Source organism: Schistosoma haematobium, chromosome 2 (assembly GCF_000699445.3).
Source record: "Schistosoma haematobium chromosome 2, whole genome shotgun sequence".
Lineage (NCBI taxonomy): Eukaryota > Metazoa > Platyhelminthes > Trematoda > Strigeidida > Schistosomatidae > Schistosoma > Schistosoma haematobium.
Genome location: NC_067197.1, coordinates 5,490,436 through 5,506,343, shown reverse-complemented (window position 1 = coordinate 5,506,343; position 15,908 = coordinate 5,490,436). Strand labels below are relative to the sequence as shown.

Here is a 15,908-nt window from a genome sequence, read left to right as displayed (position 1 = left end):
TGGTAAATATTGTGACTAATTTTTATTCGTTTCTTTCTTAACTGCTTTCGTCATCTTATAGTATGATTTAACCATATTCAGATTTATAGAGTAAGGACAGAAGGCCTAAGGCCCCTTATTCTTTCTAGCAATCTTCTCTGTCTAATATTCTCTTGAATGAGTCAGTTGAAGGAGCGAACATCACTGTTTTGGGCAACAGGTTCCAAGAATTTATGACTCGCTATGAAAACCTGAATGCCACGGGTATTCTGTTCGTTCTCGGCTTTTCTACTCGCCTGCTATGTCCTCTGAAATGTCCAGATATAGTGGAAAGAAAAGGAAAGGATATATTAGGTCCAAAATCATTTCCTATTATTCAGTACGCCGAAATCACGTCACCTCTTAATCTGTGACCAAAGAGAGTAAAGTGGTCTTACTTTTCAAGCCGTTATTCGCAACAATATTTTGAACTTCAGGCGGTCTACAAATACAGTGCAAGCTTTTAATAGCTTCCAAAGATTTTCAGCCTCAAGTCTTATATCAGTTGTTATAACTGGTAATTATTGTAGGGTCAATAAAATATTATTGTGCCCTGACCATATCATCCGACAGTGGGATTTTTGTGCTTCTAGGTAACCCCCATGCTATCGACAGAAGAAACCAGACAAGTAGTGAATAGGTGTTTATTTAGATCTTCGCGCAGTCACAGTAGAGCGTGGGATTATTTCTGCAGACAAACAAAGCCTTTCAACATTCAATATAAGATAACAGGAAATATAACGCCTATGCAAAATAAGGAAGTGAATGACTACTTGAAATATACCGTTTTGACATGTGTATAGTTGTTTGAGGTGTGTAAAATGTGATCGATAAACGAACTCACCAACAGTAACGTGAAACGCTCACCACCACACTAACTTTTCTTGACCTTGTATGACTGTGTCTTATTTATTCACCAATCACAATTCGATGTTTATTATAAAACAATATTTGCTCTGTTAACTCATTTTTCCTACTCTCTAGCTACTGTTCGGTGCGTTATGTCTCTGTTTTTCCCTGTGTTTATAGACTGTACTGTTTGTTTTGTACACCAATGGTGTTAATTCACGTTTTAGAAACAGATAAAGTTTATCGAGCCAAATTGCTTACTTGTTCTGACTTTGGCTGAACCAAGACTCTGTATTCGACAGTCTAGAGATTAGCTTAGAGTTGAATCTGTAGGAAATTGCTTCCTACAAGGTGAACTCTTAAGCAACCAACCTAAGCCGTTACAAGATCACCAAATATCAAACAGGTTGTCAATCTTCATCGATACCATTGACAACCGGAGAGCGTAAATTAGTTTCATGCCATGGACTGCGTTATATAGTCGTGGTTGCACTCTTTTCTGTATATACTCTTACTAACATATTTCTGTAGTAACCTAATTTGTGTTGTACAGAAATCGAGGTAGCCATACTACATAAATACAACGAGGAGTAAATGCACGTTATTTATTAACCACATATTGTGACCTCATTGTAAGCTAGGAAATCACGCCGTTTCCGTAAAATTAGAGTAATCTTACAATCGTCGATGTAGATCACCTGAGTTAATGATCTGCATAGTCAGAGTTATGTTTGATGTAATTTCTCATTCCCTGCTGAACGGGGAATACAATTCGATAATTCTGATAGTTATTGTATCGATTTAACATCCACTTGGTTTATAGACCTTTGAAAGTGAAAGTATTGTCATTGGTATTGACGAAACCAGTTGTCGCTTTTGTGGTCTATGTATTTTCTTTAGACAATGGTTAAAGGAGGGATTACGTACATCTATAAAATTATCGTTCCCTTCGGCACTAATACCACTATAATAGAAGATCTAAACCCAAAATCGTAAATTTGTCATGGTGTGACTACCTAATCTATAAGATCTTACGTGAAAGTCATATACTTATCTACACTGACTCATCTTATCGCGATGATCAGCAGTGTGACGTCGAGCATTTCCGAAAGACTTATTTAAGCTGAAGTACAGTAATATATATGGTACAAAAACAATGAGGTTATAGAAACCTCGCCTCCTTGACCGATTCATGCCACTTCGTTTCTTTTTTCAGCGTTTACAGTAAACGACTTACTCTAAATGTTACATGCTGACGTCAGTCTACTTAATAATTATATGTTCATCTTTGGGAATCGTGTGGTTAGTAACCGATACAACTACACGTCCATTACCAATATAATTTTAGCTTCCGTAGTCCAATGCACACAGCAAATGTTTTTTTACTGGTGTGATTAACAGTACCATTGTCAGATCGCTGTCTTTGTAGGTATTAAAAACGTTTATCTCCGCTACTAGCAAAGCAGAACTGATCCATAATTTTTGGTTTGCTACAATGTAACTACCTGATCAGTAAGATGTTATGTGGGGATCACACTGCCGATCCATTCTACCCGACAGTCAGCACTGTAGGTTTTAAGATACTTTGACAAACTTATCCAGGCTAGGGATGGAACGATATATTTAATATAGAAAGGAAGAGGTTATATGGAGAGGTCACGCTCACATGCTTGAGCCATACTGTTTCCAATACGTGTCTCCATATTCAGCGTTTTCAACCTTCTCCAAGAGTTTAACGGCTAATACGAGTCTTTTCCGATATCGTATGTTCAAACTCAAAGATCATGTGCTTAGGAACAAATGCTAATACTAGTGTACTGAACATTTACATTTACGATTATTAGATACCTTTATAATACCTGTTATCACTTACTGTTCCCCACCATCTTTTTCTGGGCTCAAGAGAGATTTCTTTGTGTTGTGGGGAAGTCAAAATGCAATTAGCAAACCAAGTTGCGAGTCTACTGATGTCATTACGAACATGGTAGGGGATAGACATTTGAAATCTTGTGAACTACTAACAAGTGCTACTTCGTCACATATTCACCATCCGCCATATTCACATCTTTCTTCTTGTATATCTATCGAGAGAAATAAATGAGATTATAATAGACTGTATCTCAACGGATAAAATTGAAAGATCTTTAACGTGTCTAGTATATATTCTGAGCCTCGAAAAGATTTCACGGACTGGTTAAACCAAAACTATTTTTCATTTGACCTATAGCTGATGCATCTTAGGTGAATCCTTATGGTATTATGAAAATTTCGATCAATTTTGAAAATTCTAATTTACTTAATTGGTAAGTGTATACACATTTGTGACATATAGGAAGCGCAAGAGGAATTTGTTGAAATATTGTATTGTGCGTTGAGGTTCTCATAGTTTGCTGATAATAAAATATGGAATAAAGCATTCATTATTTACCTTGAGAGAATTTAAATGGTCAGTTCCATTTACCAAAAAATATAAATCGATGATTTCCTAAATACTAAACAGACCTTCAAAATGAGGGATGATTTTCTAAGAAATTTTGTGTACAGCGTGAGGTCGTTCATCAGCCAATGACATTTCTACATTTAAATTGTTTTGAACTGTTATGTGAACTGAGGAAACGAAATACTCTTCCAACTGTGATGAAATACATGCTAATTGTAGAGGATATCAAGACTACAGTAATAAATAACGAATTGAAATAATTGTTTATAAATTTACTGGATTATATTCCGAGCTCAACCAAAATATGTACGTCAAACATTTAAGAAGCCCACATAACTTCAATAATTGAAAAAATCATCAACACAAACGATATTGCTAACGAAGGTTAGTTTATTTTGTCGATGGTATCCATCATGTACCATCCTCATTTAAGTCCAAGTGTTTAGGTTAGTTCTTAACACACCCAAAATGAATATCCACAATAGGGTTATTTGAGAGTTAGACAAGTTGGTATAACGACAATGAAGAGTGATTTAGTACAGAGATATTTTAACAAAACAACAGGCTGATCGATTGGCTAGTCTACAAGAATTCGATTATTTCGCTGTCCCTACGAAGCCTATTTAGTTCTAGGACGCAGCGTCGTGTATTTTTATCATTTTTATCGCTAAATATTCTGATTATTCCTGGTCAGTGAATATGTTCTGTATCTACTGTTACAGACCAGGTTATAAAAGCATGTCGTTATAAGCCAAAGGTCATGTACTTGGTAGTGTTAAGTGATGAATTTAACTCACGTCAGGCTCACATTGCTATTATTTCTAGACCTCGTTCTGTTTTAGTTCACATTCTTTCCTGTTATATGTACATCATGTCTATTTCCATTCAGATTACAATGTATTCAGCCAGACTAAACACCAATATAGAACCAAATACTTGTTATTTGTGGCTGTTACCATGATAGGAACGTCGAATTCCTTATGGACAATAAAATATAGTGAAATTACCTAACCTTACCTGCCAAACCAAAACTATTGGACAAACAGTGACACAGTAATCCGTTTATTCAACAACTACGACTAGTTCATTCACTGGTATATCAATATTATCGTGATGTCAATTACAGCTGTATAAACAGCAAACACAAGGTGAAAGTTTTCATACTTTCTTTGGATATTCTCGCTGACAACAATGAACCGCACGTTCGACATGACACAAACACTAACGAGATCACAACATGGTGATATTGGCACCAGGAGACGGAATCGTGGGACAAAAAACTAAGACAAATAGTTCAACACTTCATCTCCGTTGACAGTACTGTATTTTCCTTTAGTACCCTAGCATTTTATGTAGAAAGAAGGTGAATGATACCGCAATAAGGCAACAAACTGGCAAAGCATAGCACATCTGTGAGCTTTAAGTACTGACCGACTAGTGGTTGTGAAGAAAAGAAGGCCAAACACTGAACGAGTCGGCAAATCCGCATTAGTTTGCAGATCTTGTTAAATAAATTGATCAAGGCGACATTCCTTTAAAGACAATTCCAGGAGGGATCTGAGGTAACAACTTATGTTGATTAGCTAAACGTTGGACGGACACGCCTTGGTAGTGAGAAAACATTATAAACCAAGTACTTATTTACATCCTTATTTTGCGTAGGCATTATATTTATATTCATTCGATATTAAGTGCTGAAAGATTGTGTTTGAATTAGAACCACGCGCTCCAACTGGTCTTATTGACGATATGAATTAGAGCTTGACCTAGTCACTTGTCTACCTTCTTTCACACATGTGGTTTATCTAAAGCTTAGATTCTTACTATGACGCGTAAACGTGAGCATCCAAGTTGCAAATAAGAAGACAGAAGACAAATGAAAGAAATGCTATTCCAAGCAGTGTTAGTTATGGCACAAAACTGTCAGGTATTTATGGTTCTTATCAGAAACGAAATCATTATTATAGTTCTTTAATCAGAATACATGGGGTTATTAGCATTTGTCCAGTAGGGAAGCTATACGTAGGGATTCTTAGGTATTCTTCCAAAAAATGATTGGACAGAATATCATCGGCCGTTTCTGAGTTTCTGTGAGCTTTCTCGAGTTCATCCGTGCCCCCTTCCCACTATATGAAGTGAGGAGTAACAACCGGCAATAAGTTAATATATAAGTTGGGCTGTTACGTTGTTCCAGTCAAGTGAAACTGAAAACCGGATAACACAGGATCTCATTGTGTTTGCTATAGTATAAAATTGATAATATTGAGTCGGGCGCTATTCCGACCCTTGGAGTTAACAATCAGAGAGCAGTCAAATGTTTAAATTGTGACGATCAAAAGTCATTACATTCAATAAGTTTCGAATTTGCGTCTCCATGGACATCTTCGGCCCTCAATTTTATTCTAAAATAGTAATAGGTTGTAAAACTGAAAAATATTTTCCTATAAATAGAAGGACAAGGATTTCGGTAGTAAAATGGAGGTATTGATCTACTCCACAGTTTGTAGGAGGTTCGAATATCCTATCTTTAACCTGAAGAAAATCACCGGTATATCTTTGCCTGGGAAACGCTAGATCCCTGCGGTTCATGAAGCACAGATTATCATGGACCTAATCTCCAGAAGCCTACGTAGCGTCTCTCTAAATCTTTCAGGACTTTCTTCAGTACATGACTAAAAACCCTCAAAAAATGCTCACTATGTCAAGAATTTTTAAAATCAGAAATATAATTCCTGGAGCAATTTTTGCATAGACCAACCTTGATAGGGGTTGAAATCAGGAGTAAAATCCTCTGACCCCAACCTGAAGAATTTAGATTAGGACATACGTACTTACTTGCTTACGCCTGTTACTCCTCGTGAAGGAGTGTTGGCCGGTCATCAGCATTCGCCATCCAACCCTGTCCTGAGCAATCCTTTCCAGCTCCTTCCAGTTCCTATTGATCCTTTTCATGTCCGCTTCTATTTCCCGACGTAATGTGTTCTTTGTCCTTCCTCTTTTACGCTTCCCTTCAGGATTCCAAGTTAGGGCTTGTCCCGTGATGCAGTTTGACGATTCGCGTAATGTATGTCCTATCCATTTCCATCGTCTTTCCCTAATTTCTTCTTCAGCCGGAAGCTGGTTTGTTCTCTCCCACAGAAGGCTGTTGCTGACGATATCCGTTCAATGGATGTTGAGTATCTTGCGTAGACAACTATTTGTAAATACTTCCACCTTCTGAATGATGGTTGTGGTTCTACTCCAAGTTTCAGCTCCGTACAGTAGAACTGCTTTGACATTCGTATTGAAGATTCTCAATTTGATATTGGTTGAAAGTTGTTTTGATTTTCATATATTCTTCAATTGTAGGAAAGCGACCCTTGCTTTGCCAATCCTTGCCTTTACGTCTACATCTGATCCTCCTTGTTCATCAATGATGCTTCGCAGGTACGTGAAGGATCCTACATCTTCCAGAGTTTCGCCATCAAGAGTGATTGGACTGCTGTTCTCCGTATTGTATTTGAGGACCTTGGCTTTCCTCTTGTGTACGTTGAGGCCTACTGATGCAGAGACTACTGCTACACTGCCTGTCTTTATCTGCATTTGTTCAAGTGTATGCGATAAAAGGGCTAGGTCATCTGCGAAGTCCAAATCGTCCAATTGATTCTGAGTTGTCCATTGTATTCCGTGTTTTCTCTCAGATGTTGAGGTCTTCATAGTCCAGTCGACCACCAGAAGAAAGAGGAAGGGAGAGAGTAAACAGCCTTGTCTGACTCCGGTCCTTACTTGGAATGCATCTGTCAGCTGTCCTCCATGCACTACTTTGCACTGTAGTCCGTCGTATGAGTTCCGGATAATGTTGACAATCATCTGAGGAACTCCGTAGTGTCGAAGAAGTTTCCGTAATGTCCTCCTATCTACACTGTCAAATGCCTTTTCATGCGCAGTAAAATTGAGTTGCGAATGATGTGTTCAATCTTCTTCAACCTTACCGAACTGTAATATAATTTGGTTTTATACGATGTTTAAAACGGCTTGACTTTAAGAGTTTGTCATACAAGACAATGTACAGCATATCTATGAAAATTTTTGTGATGGCATTTCGAAAACCGTAAAATTATTTCTAGATAAGCGCCAAATGGGAACTTCTGAAGATATGTGTAAATGAAGGTCTGACATTTACTTTGATTTGAATTATTTCACGATTCGTCTGTGTTATTTTTACGAACTAATGATTCCTGTGTACCTGATTGTCCAATGGTTACGAGTTCCAAATATAATATATTCTTATATAATCATCTAGTTCTAGCTGCTTCGAATTGCACAGTTTCGGTAATTCTTAGTTAGTACATTGATTTAATTTCCTCTAATTATCGTACTTTCCTTTACTTATTTCTCAATTTATAGCTGAAATTTCGCTATTTCAGGTTCTAGAAGCACCGAACTAATAAGTTAAACTTTTCATTTATGGAAGAACTCTTCCTGAGACTTTTTGTGCATACATAAAGGTGATAGCAGTTTGTTTCATCTACGCATTCTTACCAAATTCCGAATAAACCATTTGGTAAGATACTTATCGAGTGAACGAGGACCACAAACTTACAAAACAAGGGTTTGTGTCAGCATTAACTGCATTTATCCTTGTTACTAGAATAATAGACTTATTCTCAAAATTGAAGATTTACCATTGTGACTAGGTAATAAATAATATTCACCGTAGAAATCACACATTTGCGTATACTAACTTGTCCTACCGTGAATGTCAGCGATACGATGTTTAGAACTTCTGAAGAACACGTCTGAGCCGAGGATAGGATAATATGTTTATTTGAAAAGAAAAGAGTTAAATGCAATGACTACACCTGAATGGCTGAGCTATGCCGTCTCAATTCTCAATTCCCGCGTTCACCAGTTCCGATCTTCTCCATGGCATTAAATATTGATATCGAATATAAGTCTTCCCGGCTATCTTCTGTTCTGTTTTATGAATCGTTTAATTGACAACCAATACAACTACAAACTCACGTTTGGTCCTTGATGATTTATTCCTCACATTTCACAAAAAAAGAGACTAAATTGCGTGCCAAAATGTATGACTTTTGGACACTCAAACTGACTTCATAAATCTTATCAAAACACCTAATTTTTCAAGTAGCAATAAAAATCAATCACAACATTTGGTTGATAACGTTCATGTAAAAGCCTTTTTGGAAAGAAAGTAACTGAATACGAGCTTTTCTATAGATATTCGTTCGATTTGATGTGTGTTTTAAACAATCTCATGTTATCTACTTATTTAGCACCTTTTTTCAATGTTGCGGTACTTATTGTTTGTTGTATGCAATGTGTTAGTGTTACCTACACCGTTATCTTACATCCTTACAGAGAATATGATATCAGAATCTATAGCGGCTTACAAAATCAATTTTGAATTATCAATTATACCCCATGCAAGCTGAGTTTTTCCTTCCTGTAATTCAACATTGACCCTGTGATGTCAAGTCATCATTCACTTAGCCCGCGGAAAAGCTGTAGTAACCAAAGCCAACCTGATATTGTAAGTACTTGACACTGCTTGAAAACGGTCTAAATGTGCTGATCTAAACTAAAATTTCGTTTTTATGGGCTGTTCTAACTTTGAAACATGTCTTTAAATGGTTTTCCAGGGGTAATTCCTCATCTTAGGGGTACCTGTTGTATGTCTACTTTACTGACTTCATAATAACCAAAGGTTTTTGATGTCAATGAAATACATATTCAATTTACTTCACATGTATTTCGTCGACTATCAGTGTTAATATAATTGGAGTTGGAATGTTCTACATTTCAAAGGATTAGCCAGTGATATATGCAGTGTACATATAAAGCATTCGAGTTAGATAATACACCAACTCAGCGAACAATAAGATGACTCAGTTTTTACAAGTCATGTAGAAAATGTAGGCAGTAAATAAACAGTGTTTATGTAAAAAAATTTGTGGATTTTATTAATAAATACAAACCGATTTCCCCAAGGTGTAATAAAATTCTGGGGAAATCTAGGAAAAATATTGGGGTTTTGGCATCATTTCCCCAAAAATTTTTACAGTGGCTTCCCCAAAACGGGCCAAATTTTCCCCAAAATTGGGAGATTGATATACTACAAAATTTTCGTATCTGGGCTTCCGTTCATTATTAGTGATAAGGTCATAATCAGTATGACGGTTGCTTATTTGGAATCCTGAGTTCCAAGAAAATTCTTTTCGTTAAGATCTCAACAGAAACCATATACCCCATATTGACATCAAAATTGATCGTATCACGTTACTGTCAAATATTGGTTGACACCATCATCACGACAACAATGAAAATCAAAGATTTAAAATGTCTTCAACCCAAGAAATCAAGTTCTGACCAAAGTAGTGATCCATCTGTAATCGATGCACTTACCTGATAGTTGCTGTCAGGTTGACGTTTCTAAGGCACAAAAACAGCCTAATGCCTGGCACTTTATTTATCTTAATGAAGGGCGAAATGTGTTGTCACACGTCAGTAATCTTTTATTTGCAATCGTCACAAGAGCTCCCACCATCTGCGATTACCTGTCTTCAAAATGAGTACGTGTTCCAACTTTTACCATTTTGAAAAGTATACTCTCCACTTTTCTGGTTTTAAATACATATAATTTTAGTAAACACCAGTTATCATCTAAAAATATTGCGCCAATAGGTTTGGAGGACAATAAAACGTTACTCACATCTGCAAAACCCAAAATGTGTCAACATGTATCAGGTATTTGTCAACATTATGCTTTATCTTCAGGGCGATTTCCATTTAATCGTCAACAACAAGGTTATGCCGTGTTTAAACTTTCGTGGACTATATTTTTGAACTGGTTTGCCTTCTATTATTACTTCTGTGTAATGTTTGCTGTATAGCTTTACACGACTTTTACATGAATATTGACCGTGTTATGATCATTCCTCTTTGTAGGTCGGTTCATTTTTACTCGGTATTTTTACTGACACAGTACCTTTATTGCTAGATATCATGATGTATTAATACTTTGTTAACTTCAAATACTCTTGTGTTGTACTTCGACTTTGCAGAGAAGGCATGAACATTCATGTAATTCAGTGATTATCGGTGTATCCACTAGCAGCGAAATTAGTGGTAGTCATAATTCAGAACCCGAAATTATTGAAGATAAACCTCCTAGTCCTTTGTCACTTCAACAAGATGGTGTTTTCTCTTTAGTTCAAAGCCCACCCTTTGAAAATGATCAGTTGGATTCTGTTTCTCCCGAAAATCTGCTTTTGAATCTACTTATTGACTCAAACAATCAAACATTAATTAACCTATCTGAAATTGATTCCACTGTTGCTGACCAAAAACGCGAACTTGCCCCTATCACAAATGTACGGAATCCTGATCTGCAAAATATGACTCCATCAGAAAGAGCAAACTCAGTCTCTGGTGATATATCAAATCCAAACTGTCCAGATGTAGTTAAAAGTTTTCGAAAGCCAAAATACAGTCTACGTGATAGCGTTTCACAGCACCCCATTACAGATTACATCTCTGCCTCAACTATCGGAAGCTCAGACCCTGTCTTTTCTTTGACAACCAGAGAAACTAACTTATCATTAATAGCATCCAGGAAGAGTGTAAAAGGTAGTCACAGCTAAATAAATTTTTTTACGAGTGGTATGGTAGGTTCATTCTTCATCATTTTAAGATTATGTATTGGATTCATATTAAAGGCATTTTAAAGTTCCATATGATGATACCACTGTGAGTTGGACAGGTCATGGTTCATAAATTTAGGTGCTAATTTTTAATCATTTTGTGTCTAATTAAAGAGTGATCTATTTACCTCAACTTCCAATACATCGTTAAGATGTGATATAGTCGGCTGGTAGGTTTGAGAAACAAAACTTTCATGAAAACTCAGTCAGTCAGTCATCTACAACGTAGGACCAGGCATATATATGCATCGGTCAAAGTTGCCATTAGCACAATAAGATAAACATCAAATCCATAGAAGCATTTACTTTAGTGATAGCAATATATATATAAAAATTATATAAGGATATGATACAAGGGAAAAGTACCAGGGATATAGACAGCATTTGGTTCCAGCGTAATTATACCTATCATTTTCTTTGAAATTCAGCCCAGCAATTATTCATAGATTTGTGCTTCAAACTACATGTTGTATAAAAGCCTATAACGTTAACCGACCATCCAAGTTACTGACAGTTTGAAAGTCATTCATCTAAAGTAACTAATCAATACTGTATCATTTGATGTATTATTTAGAACTTCTATGCTGAGAAACAACCAAACCAAAATTATCTGATCATATAATATTTTGTGGCTCACTTAAATTAAGTTGTTTGTGAATAAATTCAGTCAGTCGTATGTAATGTAATAAGGCCAATAATAATTACCTGATACATATGTGTCGGCTCAAGTTACCACACCACATTTGCATTCCTAGGATCACTTATTTATTTGTGTGGGAAATAAATTTTTATGATAAAATGAGTAAAACGTTTACAGTGTGGTAGTTTTCGAATTAGGTGTGTCTACTGTTTTTTTTACTAGTAAGCTTAGTGTTAAAAAAAGGAAGTACTACCACTCTTTCGAGAATGCTTGTCTTGGACATCTTTTTATTTAAAAAATAATCCAGTGAATTGCAACTATACGTCAAAAAAGAATGAAATAAAGTGCGGTTCTATCTTTGAAATTATTCTCCACATTTTTAAGTTCACGAGGAATCTAATTTTTATCTAGACGCCATAGCCTGTTTACTATTCTTCAATTGCTAGACATATTTAATCCAATATAGTGCGAATTCCCATTTTAGCCATATATCTAATTTAGTCATCTGATCAAGCAATATAGAATTTTGATAGTTGAATTCATAAGTCGATTAAAGCTAGACCACTATTGAAAGCCTGGACGGCTGTTTTGTCCTAGTATGGGACACCTCAACAGTACGCATCCATGATCCCTCACGCGGCCGTCCAGTGCTTTCAGGTTTTCGATGGTGATCTAGCTTAGATCGACTAATGAATTCAACTATTAAAATTACTACAATTTCCACAAACCCCCATTCTGATAACAATACAGAATTCTCTTGATGTTGTCGAGTTCTCTGGGCTAGATGGTTTGATTGTGGAGCTTTCATTGTCGTTCCGGGAAACATCGTCATCGCTTACATCCATGCAGCAAGCAGTAACGACGTTTTCCAGAATGAAAATGAAAGCTGCACAATTAAAACATTCAGCTCGGAGAACTTAACAATACCAAAAGTATCCACTTAAGCTCTAAATCTTTCCATTCAGTACGGAATCCTCCTAAGAACTTTTCATCAAAGGCTTCTTGTTTTCAGGATAATAATTCTTTAGTTATTAGGGTGGAACCTATTGATCTAAATCCTTGAAGTGAAAACAATAATGAAAGGTTAATTTATACGACAAGGCAACAACCAGGTAATTAATGTCAAGTAAAAAGTACTATAATTGACTAGTCAAGTTTTGAAATTACTGCGTAAGGATTTGTGGTAATATTTAGTTGTCCCGAAGAATAACTTAGGTATCTCTTAATTCTGCGACTTGATTTCGCTAACAGGTCATGCATATATTCAAAAGATTAAAAGGTATTTTTCAGTATAGGGTTGTGGAGATTGTTAAATTTCATTGAAATCATGAATTATTTTAATTTAGGCGATCATTGGAAACCTGGAAACACTGGACGGCCGTTTTTTCCTAGTATAGGACTCCCCAGAGATGCGCATTCATGATCCCATCACAAGGAATCGGACACAGGATATTTTGTCTCTCTCCGAAACTCTTAACCTCTAGACCACTAAGTCGGCATCCAGCTATGTTAATGTCTAACTCCAACCAACCCATGATATTGCTCGGCCATCTTCAATTATCTTCGATTGGTAATTGCCTCACACCCGACACTGTTGAACTTCACTGATCAAAGCTCCGCGCTAGTACTGAGAGAATTTTCTTCTCGAAGCTAGTCATTAATGGGCATATAATAATTGTCAGTATGAGGTTGTGTAGATTTTTGAATTTCTTTTAAATCATGAACCGATCTAGATTAGAAATTATTTGTAATTAAATTGTAATCTTAATGTTTCTAGTACATGTTTGATGTACTCAGCGTTTAGATAAGTTGTTTGTATAAGGGATGATATAAATATTCAACCTCATCTCATCTACTCCGGTTTCTCAAGAGTAAACGAACTCAAGAAGTCAAAATCGTCATTTCGATTGTTAACGTCTCATTTTTAATGGATATCAAAAATATTTCAAGAATCATTGGAGGTCAAATTTCCTGCTCATGTGAAATAATTTTGTATTTTACAGAACTTTATGGACAACCAAGCTGGTGGGGTGATGGTGATAGCGACTATTCCTATCCACATACCTCTTCTTTTGGAAATAAAGAAACTGTGCATCCTGTTGTTGCTTCACGCAAATACAGTGAGTTTTCAAGTTTAATAATTTCTCCACCTTTATGGGCACAGAAATATATGTCCTCAGTTGTTTCTACTCTCAAAGAAATATGAATTTATTAAAAACCCCTGTTTAATTTACAATATATTTCATTTGCCTTTCTGTTAATATTCAAATAGTTTGAATATGGATAAAGTTTTCGAATTTCATCTACCCCGTTCCGCTTACTTCTGTTTAAGTAACCAAGTAGTATCATTAGTCCTTACACTTATAATATGGCTCAAAGACAAGTACACGACAGTGATAAAATTATTTAGATATAGTTTTTGTATACATTTGGCAATTATGCTTCATTTAAATCAATCTATGCTGTTATCATTAAATAACAATTTTATACATAAAAAAAATAATTTTACTGCTGAGTTCTTTTTAACGTACTTTATATATTTTACTATTATTGTTTATTTAAAGTCTTTTAAAAAATAAAAAGATCGGATCAATATTATTTCATTTACTCACTTACGATTCATACTTTTCCATTGGAATTTATACCAGTGTTACTATGTTATTAGAGTTGTTTATAGTAAGTCTTAAGTTTCTGCAACTTTTAATAACTCGTATTGGACATTGGAATTAAAGTCTAGCCACGTGATACATTATCTGATTTGTTTTTAAACCGGCGACTGTAAAGAAATATCACACAAGCACACATGATTGTTACTATTGTTTTTTGATCTGTACAAAGTATGTTATTAAGAAATATTGTATATACTGTCGGTAATGATCAATTACCCGTGTAAATGTTTAAAAAAACACTCATCGTTTTTACCGTTAAATAATTACTTCTATTCTATAAGTGGGTTTATATAAACAAGACCTAATTAGACAAAAATGGATAGTGGCTAGCAGTGGAATCCAGGACGCGCGTTTCGTCCTATTTGGGGCTCGTCAACTGGATGTACATACATCGCAGAGTTGATGTTCACTCTTTACTTAAAAAGTTTGTGACTTATGGCTATATCGAGGCAATTCGCACAAGATGCATATATGCCAAAATGAGACTGATCAATTGCAGTCCTAAATAACAATGGGAAGATGCAGGCAAAACAACACCAAGTGAATCTAAGGTCTAATTAATTTGAATTTTCGGTTTTTTTTCTAGGAGATTTTCTAAAGTTTACTAAAATGTATTGATAATTTAAACTTTATCTATATGAACGGCTCTTATTCATATCTTCATTCATCATTGTCTGTCACTATCTTTAACAATCCATCTAGGCCACGCACAGACCTTGCCAAACAATGAAATCAATCATTAGCTTTTCTCGTAACTTTGCTATAGTGGTTGGTGTGAAGACCCTTAGTTTATCAGAACAGGAATACTAGAAGTTAACCATTGAGTTACATTGATGAAGGTTGAAACATGTCAACAATTTAATCTGCAGAGGCAATTAAACTCAACTGTTGTTTAGGTGTGAAGGTTTCTTTTTGGTCGGGGACTTCTGATAGTAACAAGAAATCTCTGTTCGAAATCTTAGACAAAATGTTTAGATTGATCGGATTCAATAATGCAAGGTTTCGGATAGTAACACTATAGTGCAAATTGTGAAACTTTTCAACACTGGTGCAAAACATCGACAGACAATGAAAAAAATAATAAAATGATAAAAGCTGGTTGTATAGATCAGGTAGATCCTTTTTTGGGGGTGCCCTGATTTCTATGCTGATTTGTTTGGCTGATAAGTTGTCATTCTAGGCTTAGTCATTAGAAGAAGATATATCAACACAAATGATGTTTCTAGATGAATAAGTTGTTTTAAATGACTGCGACAAACAAATACATTCTTGTTATTTTAATCTATTTTGAGTAAGTTATTATTTACTGACGACTTATTATTTTTGATTCTCCCATTCGTGCCACCTATTACTGCTTGAAGTTATTGTAGTTTAATTCCAGTGCTCTTCATAGAATCTTTTATTTCTCACTTTATCCAGTTTGAACGAAATTTTAGAGATGCATTAGAATTTATCGAATATATATGTGCTCAAGCTAAAATATGACCAAGATTCAAGTAGGCACTTTGACCGACTCGTATTCATTGAGATGTTGGTATGAGTAATAGTGAGGTTAGACGCAGGGTATTAGGGAATGATGGTAAATC

At 35.6% G+C, this 15,908-nt stretch overlaps 1 protein-coding gene across 1 annotated transcript in view; it reads left to right on the top strand.

Annotated features, from left to right (window-relative positions):
• Positions 1-8,590: 8,590 nt before the first annotated feature.
• MS3_00010728 (uncharacterized protein) overlaps positions 8,591-15,908 on the top strand; it is a 71,484-nt gene continuing 64,166 nt past the window's right edge. The window contains exons 1-3 of the mRNA XM_051219123.1: positions 8,591-8,843; positions 10,375-10,939; positions 13,657-13,773. Of these exons, the coding sequence (XP_051067322.1) occupies positions 8,781-8,843; positions 10,375-10,939; positions 13,657-13,773 (745 nt within the window). The 5' untranslated portion in view covers positions 8,591-8,780. The remainder of the gene's footprint in view (positions 8,844-10,374; positions 10,940-13,656; positions 13,774-15,908) is intronic.